This window comes from Siphateles boraxobius, unplaced genomic scaffold (genome assembly GCF_051911475.1).
Source record: "Siphateles boraxobius isolate OS27281-9 unplaced genomic scaffold, OSU_SipBor_1 54, whole genome shotgun sequence".
In the NCBI taxonomy this organism is placed as follows: Eukaryota; Metazoa; Chordata; class Actinopteri; order Cypriniformes; family Leuciscidae; genus Siphateles; species Siphateles boraxobius.
In genome coordinates, this window is record NW_027509180.1 from 2221496 (window position 1) to 2242361 (window position 20866).

The window sequence follows — 20866 nt, forward strand, 5'->3', positions numbered from 1 at the left end:
ATGACTGTATTAGTGTTCACACCAGCGGATGATGACTATAACGATAACTGTATTAGTGTTCACACCAGCAGATGATAACTATAACTATAACTATATTAGTGTTCACACCAGCGGACGATAACTGTATTAGTGTTCACACCAGCGGACGATAACTATAACGATAACTATATTAGTGTTCACACCAACGGACGATAACTATAACCATAACTATATTAGTGTTCACACCAGCGGACGATAACTATAAAGATAACTATATTAGTGTTCACACCAGCGGACGATAACTATAACGATAACTATTTTAGTGTTCACACCAGTGGACGATAACTATAACGATAATTATATTAGTGTTCACACCAGCGGACGATAACTATAATGATAACTATATTAGTGTTCACACCAGCGGAAGATAACTATAACGATAACTGTATTAGTGTTCACACCAGTGGACGATAACTATATTAGTGTTACACCAGTGGACGATAACTATAACGATAATTCTATTAGTGTTCACACCAGCGGGCGATAACTGTATTAGTGTTCACACCAGCGGACGATAACTATAACGATAACTATATTAGTGTTCACACCAACGGACGATAACTATAACGATAACTATATTAGTGTTCACACCAGCGGATGATGACTATAACGATAACTGTATTAGTGTTCACACCCGCGGACGATAACTATAACAATAGCTATATTAGTGTTCACACCAGCGGATGATGACTATAACGATAACTATATTAGTGTTCACACCAGCGGATGATGACTATAACGATAACTGTATTAGTGTTCACACCAGCGAACGATAACTATATTAGTGTTCACACCAGCGGATGATGACTATAACGATAACTATATTAGTGTTCACACTAGCGGATGATGACTATAACGATAACTATATTAGTGTTCACACCAGCGGACGATAACTATAATGATAACTGTATTAGTGTTCACACTAGCGGATGATGACTATAACGATAACTATATTAGTGTTCACACCAGCGGATGATGACTATAACGATAACTATATTAGTGTTCACACCAGCGGATGATGACTATAACGATAACTGTATTAGTGTTCACACCAGCGGATGATGACTATAACGATAACTATATTAGTGTTCACACCAACGGATGATGACTATAACGATAACTATATTAGTGTTCACACCAGCGGACGATAACTATAATGATAACTGTATTAGTGTTCACACTAGCGGATGATGACTATAACGATAACTATATTAGTGTTCACACCAGCGGATGATGACTATAACGATAACTATATTAGTGTTCACACCAGCGGATGATGACTATAACGATAACTGTATTAGTGTTCACACCAGCGGATGATGACTATAAAGATAACTATATTAGTGTTCACACCAGCGGATGATTACTATAACGATAACTATATTAGTGTTCACACCAGCGGATGATGACCATAACGATAACTATATTAGTGTTCACACCAGCGGACGATAACTGTATTAGTGTTCACACCAGCGGATGATTACTATAACGATAACTATATTAGTGTTCACACCAGCGGATGATGACCATAACGATAACTATATTAGTGTTCACACCAGCGGACGATAACTGTATTAGTGTTCACACCAGCGGATGATGACTATAACGATAGCTGTATTAGTGTTCACACCCGTGGATGATGACTATAACGATAACTGTATTAGTGTTCACACCAGCGGATGATTACTATAACGATAACTATATTAGTGTTCACACCAGCGGACGATAACTGTATTAGTGTTCACACCAGCGGATGATGACTATAACGATAACTGTATTAGTGTTCACACCAGCGGATGATGACCATAACGATAACTATATTAGTGTTCACACCAGCAGATGATGACCATAACGATAACTATATTAGTGTTCACACCAGCGGATGATGACTATAACGATAACTATATTAGTGTTCACACCAGCGGACGATGACTATAACGATAACTATATTAGTGTTCACACCAGCGGATGATGACCATAACGATAACTATATTAGTGTTCACACCAGCGGACGATAACTATATTAGTGTTCACACCAGCGGATGATGACCATAACGATAACTATATTAGTGTTCACACCAGCGGACGATGACTATAACGATAACTATATTAGTGTTCACACCAGCGGATGATGACCATAACGATAACTATATTAGTGTTCACACCAGCGGATGATGACTATAACGATAACTATATTAGTGTTCAGACCAGCGGATGATGACTATAACGATAACTATATTAGTGTTCACACCAGCGGATGATGACCATAACGATAACTATATTAGTGTTCACACCAGCGGATGATAACTATATTAGTGTTCACACCAGCGGATGATGACAATAACGATAACTGTATTAGTGTTCACACCAGCGGACGATAACTGTATTAGTGTTCACACCAGCGGATGATGACTATAACGATAACTGTATTAGTGTTCACACCAGCGGATGATGACCATAACGATAACTATATTAGTGTTCACACCAGCGGATGATGACTATAACGATAACTATATTAGTGTTCACACCAGCGGACGATAACTATATTAGTGTTCACACCAGCGGATGATGACTATAACGATAACTATATTAGTGTTCACACCAGCGGATGATGACCATAACGATAACTATATTAGTGTTCACACCAGCGGATGATAACTATATTAGTGTTCACACCAGCGGATGATGACAATAACGATAACTATATTAGTGTTCACACAAGCGGATGATAACTATAACGATAACTATATTAGTGTTCACACCAGCGGATGATGACTATAACGATAACTATATTAGTGTTCACACCAGCGGACGATAACTATATTAGTGTTCACACCAGCGGACGATAACTACATTAGTGTTCACACCAGCGGATGATGACTATAACGATAACTGTATTAGTGTTTACACCAGCAGACGATAACTATATTAGTGTTCACACCAGCGGATGATGACAATAACGATAACTGTATTAGTGTTTACACGAGCAGACGATAACTGTATTAGTGTTCACACCAGCGGATGATGACTATAATGATAACTATATTAGTGTTCACACCAGCGGACGATAACTATATTAGTGTTCACACCAGCGGATGATGACTATAACGATAACTATATTAGTGTTCACACCCGCGGATGATGACTATAACGATAACTGTATTAGTGTTCACACCAGCGGATTATTACTATAACGATAACTATATTAGTGTTCACACCAGCGGACGATAACTATAACGATAACTATATTAGTGTTCACACCAGCGGACGATAACTGTATTAGTGTTCACACCAGCGGATGATGACTATAACGATAACTGTATTAGTGTTCACACCAGCGGACGATAACTATAACGATAACTATATTAGTGTTCACACCAGTGGATGATGACTATAACGATAACTATATTAGTGTTCACACCAGCGGATGATGACCATAACGATAACTATATTAGTGTTCACACCAGCGGATGATGACTATAACGATAACTATATTAGTGTTCACACCAGCGGATGATGACTATAACGATAACTATATTAGTGTTCACACCAGCGGACGATAACTATATTAGTGTTCACACCAGCAGATAATGACTATAACGATAACTATATTAGTGTTCACACCAGCGGATGATGACTATAACGATAACTATATTAGTGTTCACACCAGTGGATGATGACTATAACGATAACTATATTAGTGTTCACACCAGCGGACGATAACTATATTAGTGTTCACACCAGCGGATGATGACTATAATGATAACTATATTAGTGTTCACACCAGCGGACGATAACTATATTAGTGTTCACACCAGCGGATGATGACTATAACGATAACTATATTAGTGTTCACACCAGCAGATGATGACCATAACGATAACTATATTAGTGTTCACACCAGCGGATGATGACTATAACGATAACTATATTAGTGTTCACACCAGCGGATGATAACTATATTAGTGTTCACACCAGCGGATGATGACAATAACGATAACTGTATTAGTGTTCACACCAGCGGACGATAACTGTATTAGTGTTCACACCAGCGGATGATGACTATAACGATAACTGTATTAGTGTTCACACCAGCGGATGATGACCATAACGATAACTATATTAGTGTTCACACCAGCAGATGATGACCATAACGATAACTATATTAGTGTTCACACCAGCGGATGATGACTATAACGATAACTATATTAGTGTTCACACCAGCGGACGATAACTATATTAGTGTTCACACCAGCGGATGATGACTATAACGATAACTATATTAGTGTTCACACCAGCGGATGATGACCATAACGATAACTATATTAGTGTTCACACCAGCGGATGATAACTATATTAGTGTTCACACCAGCGGATGATGACAATAACGATAACTATATTAGTGTTCACACAAGCGGATGATAACTATAACGATAACTATATTAGTGTTCACACCAGCGGATGATGACTATAACGATAACTATATTAGTGTTCACACCAGCGGACGATAACTATATTAGTGTTCACACCAGCGGACGATAACTATATTAGTGTTCACACCAGCGGATGATGACTATAACGATAACTGTATTAGTGTTTACACCAGCAGACGATAACTATATTAGTGTTCACACCAGCGGATGATGACAATAACGATAACTGTATTAGTGTTTACACCAGCAGACGATAACTGTATTAGTGTTCACACCAGCGGATGATGACTATAATGATAACTATATTAGTGTTCACACCAGCGGACGATAACTATATTAGTGTTCACACCAGCGGATGATGACTATAACGATAACTATATTAGTGTTCACACCCGCGGATGATGACTATAACGATAACTGTATTAGTGTTCACACCAGCGGATTATTACTATAACGATAACTATATTAGTGTTCACACCAGCGGACGATAACTATAACGATAACTATATTAGTGTTCACACCAGCGGACGATAACTGTATTAGTGTTCACACCAGCGGATGATGACTATAACGATAACTGTATTAGTGTTCACACCAGCGGACGATAACTATAACGATAACTATATTAGTGTTCACACCAGTGGATGATGACTATAACGATAACTATATTAGTGTTCACACCAGCGGATGATGACCATAACGATAACTATATTAGTGTTCACACCAGCGGATGATGACTATAACGATAACTATATTAGTGTTCACACCAGCGGATGATGACTATAACGATAACTATATTAGTGTTCACACCAGCGGACGATAACTATATTAGTGTTCACACCAGCAGATAATGACTATAACGATAACTATATTAGTGTTCACACCAGCGGATGATGACTATAACGATAACTATATTAGTGTTCACACCAGCGGACGATGACTATAACGATAACTATACTAGTGTTCACACCAGCGGATGATGACTATAATGATAACTATATTAGTGTTCACACCAGCGGATGATAACTATAACGATAACTATATTAGTGTTCACACCAGCGGATGATGACTATAACGATAACTATATTAGTGTTCACACCAGCGGATGATGACTATAATGATAACTATATTAGTGTTCACACCAGCGGACGATAACTATATTAGTGTTCACACCAGCAGATAATGACTATAACGATAACTATATTAGTGTTCACACCAGCGGATGATGACTATAACGATAACTATATTAGTGTTCACACCAGCGGATGATGACCATAGCGATAACTATATTAGTGTTCACACCAGCGGATGATGACTATAACGATAACTATATTAGTGTTCACACCAGCGGACGATAACTATATTAGTGTTCACACCAGCGGATGATGACTATAACGATAACTATATTAGTATTCACACCAGCGGACGATAACTATATTAGTGTTCACACCAGCGGATGATGACTATAACGATAACTATATTAGTGTTCACACCAGCGGATGATGACTATAACGATAACTATATTAGTGTTCACACCAGCGGACGATAACTATATTAGTGTTCACACCAGCGGATGATGACTATAATGATAACTATATTAGTGTTCACACCAGCGGACGATAACTATATTAGTGGTCACACCAGCGGATGATGACTATAACGATAACTATATTAGTGTTCACACCAGCGGATGATGACTATAACGATAACTATATTAGTGTTCACACCAGCGGACGATAACTATATTAGTGTTCACACCAGCGGATGATGACTATAACGATAACTATATTAGTGTTCACACCAGTGGATGATGACTATAACGATAACTATATTAGTGTTCACACCAGCGGACGATAACTATATTAGTGTTCACACCAGCGGATGATGACTATAACGATAACTATATTAGTGTTCACACCAGCGGATGATAACTGTAATGATAACTATATTAGTGTTCACACTAGCAGATAATGACTATAACGATAACTATATTAGTGTTCACACCAGCGGATGATGACTATAACGATAACTATATTAGTGTTCACACCAGCGGATGATGACTATAACGATAACTATATTAGTGTTCACACCAGCGGACGATAACTATATTAGTGTTCACACTAGCAGATAATGACTATAACGATAACTATATTAGTGTTCACACCAGCGGATGATGACTATAACGATAACTATATTAGTGTTCACACCAGCGGATAATGACTATAACGATAACTATATTAGTGTTCACACCAGCGGACGATAACTATATTAGTGTTCACACTAGCAGATAATGACTATAACGATAACTATATTAGTGTTCACACCAGCAGATAATGACTATAACGATAACTATATTAGTGTTCACACCAGCGGATGATGACTATAACGATAACTATATTAGTGTTCACACCAGCGGATGATGACTATAACGATAACTATATTAGTGTTCACACCAGCGGACGATAACTATATTAGTGTTCACACCAGCAGATAATGACTATAACGATAACTATATTAGTGTTCACACCAGCGGATGATGACTATAACGATAACTATATTAGTGTTCACACCAGCGGATGATGACTATAATGATAACTATATTAGTGTTCACACCAGCGGATGATGACCATAGCGATAACTATATTAGTGTTCACACCAGCGGATGATGACTATAACGATAACTATATTAGTGTTCACACCAGCGGATGATGACTATAATGATAACTATATTAGTGTTGACACCAGCAGATAATGACTATAACGATAACTATATTAGTGTTCACACCAGCGGATGATGACCATAGCGATAACTATATTAGTGTTCACACCAGCGGATGATGACTATAACGATAACTATATTAGTGTTCACACCAGCGGACGATAACTATATTAGTGTTCACACCAGCAGATAATGACTATAACGATAACTATATTAGTGTTCACACCAGCGGATGATGACTATAACGATAACTATATTAGTGTTCACACCAGCGGATGATGACTATAACGATAACTATATTAGTGTTCACACCAGCGGACGATAACTATATTAGTGTTCACACCAGCAGATAATGACTATAACGATAACTATATTAGTGTTCACACCAGCGGATGATGACTATAACGATAACTATATTAGTGTTCACACCAGCGGATGATGACTATAACGATAACTATATTAGTGTTCACACCAGCGGACGATAACTATATTAGTGTTCACACCAGCGGATGATGACTATAACGATAACTATATTAGTGTTCACACCAGCGGATGATAACTGTAATGATAACTATATTAGTGTTCACACTAGCAGATAATGACTATAACGATAACTATATTAGTGTTCACACCAGCGGATGATGACTATAACGATAACTATATTAGTGTTCACACCAGCGGATGATGACTATAACGATAACTATATTAGTGTTCACACCAGCGGATAATGACTATAACGATAACTATATTAGTGTTCACACCAGCGGACGATAACTATATTAGTGTTCACACTAGCAGATAATGACTATAACGATAACTATATTAGTGTTCACACCAGCAGATAATGACTATAACGATAACTATATTAGTGTTCACACCAGCGGATGATGACTATAACGATAACTATATTAGTGTTCACACCAGCGGATGATGACTATAACGATAACTACATTAGTGTTCACACCAACGGATGATGACTATAACGATAACTATATTAGTGTTCACACCAGCGGACGATAACTATATTAGTGTTCACACCAGCGGATGATGACTATAACGATAACTATATTAGTGTTCACACCAGCGGATGATGACTATAACGATAACTATATTAGTGTTCACACCAGCGGATGATTACTATAACGATAACTATATTAGTGTTCACACCAGCGGACGATAACTGTATTAGTGTTCACACCAGCAGATGATGACCATAACGATAACTATATTAGTGTTCACACCAGCGGATGATGACTATAACGATAACTATATTAGTGTTCACACCAGCGGATGATGACTATAATGATAACTATATTAGTGTTCACACCAGCGGACGATAACTATATTAGTGTTCACGCCAGCGGATGATGACTATAACGATAACTATATTAGTGTTCACACCAGCGGATGATGACTATAATGATAACTATATTAGTGTTCACACCAGCGGACGATAACTATATTAGTGTTCACACCAGCGGATGATGACTATAACGATAACTATATTAGTGTTCACACCAGCAGATGATGACCATAACGATAACTATATTAGTGTTCACACCAGCGGATGATGACTATAACGATAACTATATTAGTGTTCACACCAGCGGACGATAACTATATTAGTGTTCACACCAGCGGATGATGACTATAATGATAACTATATTAGTGTTCACACCAGCGGACGATAACTATATTAGTGTTCACACCAGCGGATGATGACTATAACGATAACTATATTAGTGTTCACACCAGCAGATGATGACCATAACGATAACTATATTAGTGTTCACACCAGCGGATGATGACTATAACGATAACTATATTAGTGTTCACACCAGCGGACGATAACTATATTAGTGTTCACACCAGCGGATGATGACCATAACGATAACTATATTAGTGTTCACACCAGCGGATGATGACTATAACGATAACTATATTAGTGTTCACACCAGCGGACGATAACTATATTAGTGTTCACACCAGCAGATGATGACCATAACGATAACTATATTAGTGTTCACACCAGCGGACGAGGACTATAACGATAACTGTATTAGTGTTCACACCAGCGGATGATGACCATAACGATAACTATATTAGTGTTCACACCAGCGGATGATGACTATAACGATAACTATATTAGTGTTCACACCAGCGGACGATGACTATATTAGTGTTCACACCAGCGGATGATGACTATAACGATAACTATATTAGTGTTCACACCAGCGGATGATGACTATAACGATAACTATATTAGTGTTCACACCAGCGGACGAGGACTATAACGATAACTATATTAGTGTTCACACCAGCGGATGATGACCATAACGATAACTATATTAGTGTTCACACCAGCGGACGAGGACTATAACAATAACTGTATTAGTGTTCACACCAGCGGATGATGACTATAACGATAACTATAATAGTGTTCACACCAGCGGACGATGACTATATTAGTGTTCACACCAGCGGACGAGGACTATAACGATAACTGTATTAGTGTTCACACCAGCGGATGATGACTATAACGATAACTATAATAGTGTTCACACCAGCGGACGATGACTATATTAGTGTTCACACCAGCGGACGAGGACTATAACGATAACTATATTAGTGTTCACACCAGCGGACGATGACTGTATTAGTGTTCACACCAGCGGATGATGACTATAACGATGACTATATTAGTGTTCACACCAACGGACGAGGACTATAACGATAACTATATTAGTGTTCACACCAGCGGATGATGACCATAACGATAACTATATTAGTGTTCACACCAGCGGACGAGGACTATAACAATAACTGTATTAGTGTTCACACCAGCGGATGATGACTATAACAATAACTGTATTAGTGTTCACACCAGCGGATGATGACTATAACGATAACTATATTAGTGTTCACACCAGCGGACGATGACTATATTAGTGTTCACACCAGCGGATGATGACTATAACGATAACTATATTAGTGTTCACACCAGCGGACGATAACTATAACAATAACTGTATTAGTGTTCACACCAGCGGATGATGACTATAACGATAACTATATTAGTGTTCACACCAGCGGACGATGACTATATTAGTGTTCACACCAGCGGACGAGGACTATAACAATAACTATATTAGTGTTCACACCAGCGGATGATGACTATAACAATAACTATATTAGTGTTCACACCAGCGGACGATAACTATAACAATAACTGTATTAGTGTTCACACCAGCGGATGATGACTATAACGATAACTATATTAGTGTTCACACCAGCGGACGATGACTATATTAGTGTTCACACCAGCGGATGATGACTATAACGATAACTATATTAGTGTTCACACCAGCGGACGATGACTATATTAGTGTTCACACCAGCGGACGATGACTATATTAGTGTTCACACCAGCGGACGATAACTATATTAGTGTTCACACCAGCGGACGATAACTATATTAGTGTTCACACCAGCGGACGATGACTATAACGATAACTATATTAGTGTTCACACCAGCGGACGATAACTATATTAGTGTTCACACCAGCGGATGATGACTATAACGATAACTATATTAGTGTTCACACCAGCGGACGATGACTATATTAGTGTTCACACCAGCGGATGATGACTAGAACGATAACTACTACGATCACTATAACTATTTTAGCATCCACATCAGCAGACGATAACTATTACAATAACTATAATGATAACGATAACTATTTTAGAGTCCACATCAGCGGACGATATCATCCTGTTTATTCTCAGTTTTGTCGTGTGTCGCTTTAAAAAATGTTGTTTGTGTGATACATGCTGGCCATGTAGAGTGTGTTAAATCTGTCATGAGTGTGTGTACCTTGTGGAGCCAGGTGTTGTTGTGCGACTGACACACACTTATGTGCAGGTGAGCACTGGCGCGCTGACAGTGACTGAGGCAGCTCACGACTCCCTCACCCTTCTGCGGACACACACTCATCTGCACCGCCTTACACAGCGCCAGCGCAGCCTTGGACAGCGGGTGACTGACACACACACACACACACACACACGTTAGACTGGGGCATCATGGGTCTAAACACATTCAGACGGTCAAACACTCACTCTAGCGTGTGAAGCGCTCGCGGCATCCGCTCCGCCTCCGCCAGCAGTGACCTCACCGACGCATCATCACCCTGCAGCCAATGAACCGCAGCCTTGAGGACCGACGCCCACCAGCGGCACACGGGGTCCCTCACTGCACAGACGACACCGTTTAGACGTCAGTGTGTGTGGAGACGAGTAAAAACACTGTGTGGAGGGAGTGACGCACCTGAGGCTGAGTTCTGATTGGCCAGTGCGGGGAAAGGGACGGTTGAGGGGGCGGAGTCTTCAGTACAGCTGTTCAACAGCTGCAGGAACTCCAACACACCAGTGAACTCCCTGCACAGATGCATGATGGGATATCGCGTCACTAGCTGGACAGAATTAACGTGTGTGTGTGTGTGTGTATCTGTGTGTTACCCAGCATCCTCGGCGTGTTTGCTGCTCTGCGGCTCGATCACTGTGTGTACGGCTCTCTCCAGGAGTTTCTCACAGAAGCAGCGGTGCAGTTGTGCGATGGGATCCGCTGGACAAACAAACACACGTTAAACCCGCAGCTACACACACTCGGTGTGTGTTCGTCAGTCCGTTAGTGTTTGTTACCTATATCTCTGTGAGAGGTGAACACCTGCTCGCTGCTCTCGGACCTCACCGACCAATCACAGCTCAGGAAAAACTGGCGGCCCAATGGCGTGAAGATCCAGCGCAGGCAGTCTGGGAGGAGCTTAGCATCCGTTGGGAGGGGCTTAGAGTCTGATTGACAGGCCAGAGCCTCGGCACAGCTTAACAAATAACCCTGAGACAGAAAGAAAGACAGAAAGACAGTTACTATTATTAGTAGGACGCTTAATTGATTGAATTCTATTTTAATTTATCTTGTGTATTATCGTGTAAATATTTTCTATCTATCTTTTTCTTTAACTGTGTTTATTTGTCAAAGACGCAAACTCATCATGGCTGAAAGGGGTGACAAAGCCCTTTTAAAAAAAAATTTAAAAATCAAAGAAATATATTACTATATTAATAATACTGTAGTACAGTAAAATAAAAAAATTAAGTATTAAATAATAATAATAATAAAATTATTCAGAACAACAGAAATATGCCATGTCTTTCAGACATTAAACCACAAAACTCTTATTTTGGTGTGAAACTGCAGGGAGCCTTCCAGCGGTGTGTGTGTGTGTGTGTGTGTGTGTGTGTGTAAAGAAGTGTGTTGTGTTTTGACAAATGTGCAGCGGATTTGTGTGTCTGTAAAGAAGCGTGTTGTGCAGCAGATGTGTGTGTACTCACGGGCACACAGCTGAGGTGTTTCCCCAGAGCTGCAGGTGTGTGTGGGTGTGTGTGTGTGTGTGTGTGTGTGTGTGTGTGTGTGTGTGTACTCACGGGCACACAGCTGAGGTGTTTCCCCAGAGCTGCAGGTGTGTGTGGGTGTGTGTGTGTGTACTCACGGGCACACAGCTGAGGTGTTTCCCCAGAGCTGCAGGTGTGTGTGTGTTTGTGTGTGTGTGTACTCATGGGCACACAGCTGAGGTGTTTCCCCAGAGCTGCAGGTGTGTGTGGGTGTGTGTGTGTGTGTGTGTGTGTACTCACGGGCACACAGCTGAGGTGTTTCCCCAGAGCTGCAGGTGTGTGTGTGTGTGTGTGTGTGTACTCACGGGCACACAGCTGAGGTGTTTCCCCAGAGCTGCAGGTGTGTGTGTGTGTGTGTGTGTACTCACAGGCACACAGCCGAAGTGTTTCCCCAGAGCTGCAGGTGTGTGTGGGTGTGTGTGTGTGTGTGTGTGTGTGTGTGTACTCACGGGCACACAGCTGAGGTGTTTCCCCAGAGCTGCAGGTGTGTGTGGGTGTGTGTGTGTGTGTGTATACTCACAGGCACACAGCTGAGGTGTTTCCCCAGAGCTGCAGGTGTGTGTGGGTGTGTGTGTGTGTGTGTGTACTCACGGGCACACAGCTGAGGTGTTTCCCCAGAGCTGCAGGTGTGTGTGTGTGTGTGTGTGTGTGTGTGTGTGTACTCATGGGCACACAGCTGAGGTGTTTCCCCAGAGCTGCAGGTGTGTGTGTGTCTGTGTGTGTGTGTGTGTACTCACGGGCCCACAGCTGAGGTGTTTCCCCAGAGCTGCAGGTGTGTGTGGGTGTGTGTGTGTGTGTGTGTACTCACGGGCACACAGCTGAGGTGTTTCCCCAGAGCTGCAGGTGTGTGTTTGGGTGTGTGTGTGTGTGTACTCACGGGCACACAGCTGAGGTGTTTCCCCAGAGCTGCAGGTGTGTGTGTGTGTGTGTGTGTGTGTGTGTGTGTGTACTCATGGGCACACAGCTGAGGTGTTTCCCCAGAGCTGCAGGTGTGTGTGTGTCTGTGTGTGTGTGTGTGTACTCACGGGCCCACAGCTGAGGTGTTTCCCCAGAGCTGCAGGTGTGTGTGGGTGTGTGTGTGTGTGTGTGTACTCACGGGCACACAGCTGAGGTGTTTCCCCAGAGCTGCAGGTGTGTGTGGGTGTGTGTGTGTGTGTGTGTGTACTCACGGGCACACAGCTGAGGTGTTTCCCCAGAGCTGCAGGTGTGTGTTTGGGTGTGTGTGTGTGTGTGTGTGTGTGTGTGTACTCACGGGCACACAGCTGAGGTGTTTCCCCAGAGCTGCAGGTGTGTGTGTGTGTGTGTGTGTGTGTGTGTGTGTGTGTACTCACGGGCACACAGCTGAGGTGTTTCCCCAGAGCTGCAGGTGTGTGTGGGTGTGTGTGTGTGTGTGTGTACTCATGGGCACACAGCTGAGGTGTTTCCCCAGAGCTGCAGGTGTGTGTGTGTCTGTGTGTGTGTGTGTACTCACGGGCACACAGCTGAGGTGTTTCCCCAGAGCTGCAGGTGTGTGTGTGTCTGTGTGTGTGTGTGTACTCACGGGCACACAGCTGAGGTGTTTCCCCAGAGCTGCAGGTGTGTGTTTGGGTGTGTGTGTGTGTGTGTGTACTCACGGGCACACAGCTGAGGTGTTTCCCCAGAGCTGCAGGTGTGTGTGGGTGTGTGTGTGTGTACTCACGGGCACACAGCTGAGGTGTTTCCCCAGAGCTGCAGGTGTGTGTGTGGGTGTGTGTGTGTGTGTACTCATGGGCACACAGCTGAGGTGTTTCCCCAGAGCTGCAGGTGTGTGTGTGTGTGTGTGTGTGTGTGTGTGTGTGTGTGTGTGTGTGTGTGTGTGTGTGTGTGTGTGTGTGTGTGTGTGTGTGTGTGGACTCTCGGGCACACAGCTGAGGTGTTTCCCCAGAGCTGCAGGTGTGTGTGTGTGTATGTGTGTGTGTGTGTGTGGACTCTCGGGCACACAGCTGAGGTGTTTCCCCAGAGCTGCAGGTCTGTGTGTGTGTGTGGTGTGTGTGTGTGTGGACTCATGGGCACACAGCTGAGGTGTTTCCCCAGAGCTACAGGTGTGTGTGTGTGTGTGGTGTGTGTGTGTGGACTCACGGGCACACAGCTGAGGTGTTTCCCCAGAGCTACAGGTGTGTGTGGGTGTGTGTGTGTGTGTGTGTGTGTGTGTGTGTGTGTGTGTACTCACGGGCACACAGCTGAGGTGTTTCCCCAGAGCTACAGGTGTGTGTGTGTGTGTGTGTGTGTGTGGACTCACGGGCACACAGCTGAGGTCTTTCCCCAGAGCTGATCTCAGGCTGATGGCGGCCGTCACATAGATCTGGATCTGCTGAGTCACAGACATCTTCCCCTCAGCGCTCTCCGTCAGATTCACTGCGCTCAGAGACACACACACACCCCACAGCGGACGCCGCTCCATCTTACCTGAACACAAACACACACACTCACTGTTTGCTCATGTGACATCATCACACACACACACACACACACACACACACACACACACACACACACCCCAAAGCGGACGCCGCTCCATCTTACCTGAACACAAACACACACACTCACTGTTTGCTCATGTGACCATCACATACACACACACACCTGTGAGCTGCAGCTGGCTGAGTTTGTGATACACCAGCGCTGCGTCCCGGGAGCTGGTCTGTGACTCCTCCCCCTCGTGCCGTCCTCCAACCAGACGCAGCAGCCGGCCCAGGGGGGCGGGCCTCCGCAGGCAGAAGCGAATCAGGTTCCAGGAGAGGGAGCACATGACGTCGAGCGTGGAGGAGGGCAGGACTCTGGATAACGCGGACAGACACGTCTGCAGACTCGCAACAGCGGCCGCATAATCGCCCTGAGAGACACACACACACATTCAGCACCTGATCACACTGCAGGCACAAATATCAAACTTCATGTGTGTGTGTGTGTGTGTGTGTATGTGTGTGCTCACCCGGTAGAGCTGCAGGTCGGCCTGTTTGCGCTGTCTCCAGAAGCGCACTGAGGTGGGCGAGTGAAGGGGCGTGACCGGCTCCCACAGGTACAGCACTCGGACACACCCCCAGACCACGCCCACCGCGCACAGCAGCCACACCAGAAACCATGGCAGCCACGCCCCTGACAGACAGACAGGTGAAATCACTTACATGTGACATCACTTCAGAGAGTCCCTCTCCGACCACACCCCTCACATACAGACCACACCCCTCACACACAGACCACACCCCTCACAAGACCACACCTCTCACTCTCTAACCACACCCCTCATTCTCTGACCACACCCCTCACTCTCTGACCACACCCCTCACACACAGACCACACCCCTCACAAGACCACACCTCTCACTCTCTAACCACACCCCTCACTCTCTGACCACACCTCTCACACTCTGACCACACCCCGCACTCTCTGACCACACCCCTCACTCTCTCACCACACCCCTCACTCTCTCACCACACCCCTCACTCTCTGACCACACCCCTCACACTCTGACCACACCCCTCACACTCTGACCACACCTCACACTCTCTGACCACACCCCTCACTCTCTAACCACACCCCTCACTCTCTGACCACACCTCTCACACTCTGACCACACCTCTCACACTCTGACCACACCTCACACTCTGACCACACCCCTCACACTCTGACCACACCTCACACTCTGACCACACCTCACACTCTGACCACACCCCTCACACTCTGACCACACCCCTCACTCTCTGACCACACCCCTCACTCTCTGACCACACCCCTCACACTCTAACCACACCCCTCACACTCTGACCACACCCCTCACTCTCTGACCACACCCCTCACACTCTGACCACACCCCTCACACTCTGACCACACCCCTCACTCTCTGACCACACCCCTCACTCTCTGACCACACCCCTCACACTCTAACCACACCCCTCACACTCTGACCACACCTCACACTCTCTGACCACACCCCACACTCTCTCAACACACCCCTCACTCTCTCACCACACCCCTCACACTCTCTGACCACACTTCACACTCTGACAACACCCCTCACACCGGACCGCTCCTGCGCTCCTGAACTCACGGAAGCCCTGTGTGTGTCCGGGCAGGGAGAAGAGTGAGCGTGAGGAGCCGTGAGCAGCGCTCAGACCCGCCCTGTCCTCGTCGTCTCGCAGCAGAGACGGCAGCGGGTTGAGCGACAGGCAGAGGAAGGTGAGCGCGCACAGCAGCAGCCGCGAGCGGTCCATCACACCTGACGAGGGCGAGTCCGGCTCGCTCTTCACCTGGAACACACCAGCTCCAGTCACACTCAGGGTCCTCTTTCAGCCAAGCACATGGTCTAAAGCGCACGGCGCAAGTGTACTTAGATGTGTGTTTGTGTGTGTGTGTGTGCACCTGCTCGTGCTCCATCAGCGGACTCCCCGGCTCAGAGTCGAGGCAGAAGGGCGAGAGCTGGGAGGGAGAACTGGAGCCCGAGTCTGATGGAGGAGGAGAGATGAACGCCGTCTCAGGCTTCAGATCCAGATCATCAGACAGACACACAGACTCTGGCAGAGAGAGAGAGATTCAGATCATCAGACACACACACGGACTCTGGCGGAGAGAGAGAGAAAGAGAGAGAGGAGAGAGAGAGAGAGACATACAGACTCTGACAAACACACACACAGACTGTGGCGGAGAGAGAGAGAGATCCAGATCATCAGACACACACACACTCTGACACACACACACACACACACACAGATACACATGCATCAGTGGCTACGTTTACATGCACAACTTTAGTTTCAATCGGACTGAATTAATTCTAAATGAAGAATCTGAATGTAGTGTTTACATGAACACTAAACGGTTGATGTACGTGTGTTTATATGTCACAAGCTTCATATCGAGATAGATATTTTGACAAGCGCACACTGCATGAATATACAGAGTGTCCCGGCTTTGCGCATAACAACCATTCTCCTACACTGGTTCTTTATTTGTCTTAATCAGCAGACTTAATATTTATCCATTTCTGGTCATAATTTGCAGATAAGGAGCGTATGAACCGTTGTGGTTATATTGATCACGCAATAAAAATGTCCAAAACCAGTCGTGTGTGTGTGTGTGTGAAGCGAGCAGTGGTGGCGTCGTCCTGCTCCACTTCACACACGCAGAGAAAGCAGGATTATAGGAGGACGAGACACTCGTTTATACCACACTTTATTCATCAGGAGAACAGCTCGTTCAGCGCGTCATACGTAATTACGCTAAGTCTTTACGCTATTTCAGTGTTATTACACTATTTCTACGTCATTGAACTATTTCAGCGTCATTAAGCTATTTCTGCGTGATTACGCTATTTCTATGTCATTGCGCTATTTCAGCGTCATTGCGCTATTTCTGCGTCATTACGCTATTTCTACGTGATTGCGCTATTTCAGCGTCATTGCGCTATTTCTGCTTCATTACGCTATTTCAGTGTTATTACACTATTTCTACGTCATTGCACTATTTCAGCGTCATTAAGCTATTTCTGCATCATTACGCTATTTCTACGTCATTGCACTATTTCAGCGTCATTAAGCTATTTCTGCGTGATTACGCTATTTCTATGTCATTGCGCTATTTCAGCATCATTGCGCTATTTCTGCGTCATTACGCTATTTCTACGTCATTGCGCTATTTCTACGTCATTGCGCTATTTCAGCGTCATTGCGCTATTTCTGCGTCATTACGCTATTTCAGTGTTATTACACTATTTCTACGTCATTGCACTATTTCAGCGTCATTAAGCTATTTCTGCGTCATTACGCTATTTCTACGTCATTGCACTATTTCAGCGTCATTAAGCTATTTCTGCGTGATTACGCTATTTCTACGTCATTACGCTATTTCAGCATCATTGCGCTATTTCTGCGTGATTACGCTATTTCTACGTCATTGCGCTATTTCAGCATCATTGCGCTATTTCTGCGTCATTACGCTATTTCTACGTCATTGCGCTATTTCAGCGTCATTGCGCTATTTCTACGTCATTACGCTATTTCTATGTCTATTTCTACGTCATAACCCTATTTCAGCATCATTGCGCTATTTCAGCGCCATTACGCTAGTTCTATGTCATTACGTTATTTCTACGTCATTACGCTATTTCTACGTCTTTACTGCCGTAGTCAGTTGAACATGTGTAGTCCTTTCAGTTTTTCAATCCGATCAAGTGTTTACATGTTCTCTGGATTGGATTAGAAAAGGAATAAACACTCTTTTCATTCGGATCGATTAAGGCGTTTACACGAAGCTTTCAGTCCGATTGAGCCGTCAGTCCCATTACTAACGGATTATGTGTTAGCATGTGAACGAATCCAGTGAAGTGACGGAGCGTAGTCCTGAAGTGTGACGGGACTCACTGTTCTTCTGACTGCTCATCTTCAGCGCCAGGTTCTCCTGCCGGAGCTTGTGGTTCACCTGCTGCAGGTACTTGATGTAGTCGATGGCTTTGCGCAGAACACCTGACTTATGCATCTGTCATTTAAAACAGACAATAATTTCATTTAATATTCAACACTATTACTGATCTCATATAACACCATTATATGAAAACTGAACTGAGCTGGACGATGACATCACGGTTTTCTCCAGAGCGGCTATATATATAAACAAACTAAATTAATAACTTTTTTTTCACAACAGAAATTAAACATCACTGAACTTACTTAAGCTGGACTGTGACGCTATTTTCTTCGAGAAATAAACTTGCATTATTTTCCTGTTATCACTGTAAAGCTGCTTTGAAACAATCTGTATTTTAAAAACCCCTATATAAATACATGTGACTTGACAATCGTCAAGACCCCTAAAGCTCCCAGCATGCACTGCGGCGCACACGCACCTTGGCGTCGTTGCCCATGACAAGGTCGCGCAGCTCCAGGATCTTGTCGTTGATGGACGAGCGGTAGCGCTTCTCGATGATGTTGTGTGTCGTGCGTCGCTCGCCCTCTTTCACGACTCCTCCCGGTCCTGTGGCGACAGCCAATCCCTGATCCAGGACCACCCTGGCTCCGCCTCCAGTGTGGGCGGAGCCCGACGACAGCTGCTTGATTGGCAGCTTGTCTCCGCCCCCCATCACCATGGGAACGGTGGTCAGGATGTTGCTGCTCATCAGCGTCTGTGAAAGAGAGCGACGACACAACCATAAAGACAACATTCTGATATGGACAAGCATCTATTTTAATGTGCATCTTATTTTCCAGTTAATGGAGTAGTTGACGGAAAGTAATCGGAAAGAAGAAAGTCATATATACCTAGGATGACTTGAGGGGTGAGTAAATCATGGGCTAATTTTCATTTTAAAGAGAACTACTGCTTTAAAATCTCTATTAAACTTTTTAAACACGATGTGGCTTTATATATGGTCAGACATGTGCATGTGTCGTTGTAATATTAACACTTTATGAAAATCAAGCTCAAATGGAGTTACGAGGTATATGAGATATGTGTTTTTGTCCATCACTGGAACAGCAGTATCTGGGGCAGCGAGTCCATCGCATCACGTTTCCATCAACTTAAATGTTTAAGTGTATTGTAGCTATATAGGCACTCAGTTTTTCTAGTCTGACTGACAGTTTGAGGATCCAACGGAGTTACAAGGTCTTTTTAATACTTTTCATTGTAAATGTTTGTAAAACCAACATACAGTAACTGACGTAAAGGATGACCAATAGCATTGATTTTTAAAAATAAAATACAACAAAAATAAACAAAAATAAATAAGTTTATGAGGTTACGAGATACAAGTTTTTTTTTTCCAAAGGTCAAGTATAGTAACCCCTACTCGGAAATTGTCCTCTGCATTTAACCCATTCAGTTAGTGCACACACACACACACATTAGGAGTAGTGAACACACACACTGCAAGCCTTGCTCAAGGCACCTCAGTCATGTCCTGTCGGTATTGAGACTAGAAAACAAAACCCTTAGGTCACTAGTCTGACTCTCTAACCATTAGGCCATTTATCTATTTATTGGCATTTGATAATATTCCATGGCACAGCACTTATTAGCTGATCATTCTGATTATGTTCAAAATGGACACATTTAGCTCTCCTCTCTGGGAACACCTCAGACTTAAATCTACTTTGATCTATTGATGTTTGCAGACTGCGGGAAAACTAGCAATCAGGGGTTTTCAATCTCATCTGAAATGAGCAGTGTTAGGGGTAACGCATTACAAGTAACATGCATAATGTAATCAGAT

At 43.6% G+C, this 20866-nt stretch overlaps 2 protein-coding genes and 1 long non-coding RNA gene across 5 annotated transcripts in view; 1 reads left to right on the forward strand and 2 right to left on the reverse strand.

Moving 5' to 3' along the window:
- LOC143714435 (uncharacterized) overlaps positions 1–20866 on the forward strand; it is a 280655-nt gene that overhangs the window by 179876 nt on the left and 79913 nt on the right. The window lies entirely within an intron of this gene.
- Positions 1–20866, reverse strand: part of srebf2 (sterol regulatory element binding transcription factor 2) — a 36689-nt gene that overhangs the window by 6311 nt on the left and 9512 nt on the right. For all 3 annotated transcript variants that reach the window (XR_013195480.1, XM_077205509.1, XM_077205510.1), the window contains 12 exons: positions 19502–19777; positions 19020–19134; positions 17023–17174; positions 16712–16910; positions 15596–15759; positions 15247–15496; positions 14903–15069; positions 11896–12088; positions 11713–11818; positions 11522–11631; positions 11314–11446; positions 11069–11234 (listed from right to left, as the gene is read on the reverse strand). Coding sequence is in view for 2 of the 3 variants with exons in the window: in XM_077205509.1 (XP_077061624.1) it covers positions 11069–11234; positions 11314–11446; positions 11522–11631; positions 11713–11818; positions 11896–12088; positions 14903–15069; positions 15247–15496; positions 15596–15759; positions 16712–16910; positions 17023–17174; positions 19020–19134; positions 19502–19777 (2031 nt within the window). In the remaining variant the exon portion in view is untranslated. The remainder of the gene's footprint in view (positions 1–11068; positions 11235–11313; positions 11447–11521; positions 11632–11712; positions 11819–11895; positions 12089–14902; positions 15070–15246; positions 15497–15595; positions 15760–16711; positions 16911–17022; positions 17175–19019; positions 19135–19501; positions 19778–20866) is intronic.
- Positions 16095–16668, reverse strand: LOC143714491 (uncharacterized). Its single transcript, XR_013195500.1, has 3 exons — positions 16575–16668; positions 16455–16476; positions 16095–16396 (listed from the first exon to the last, which is right to left on the reverse strand). It is a non-coding gene; the product is annotated as an uncharacterized LOC143714491 (long non-coding RNA).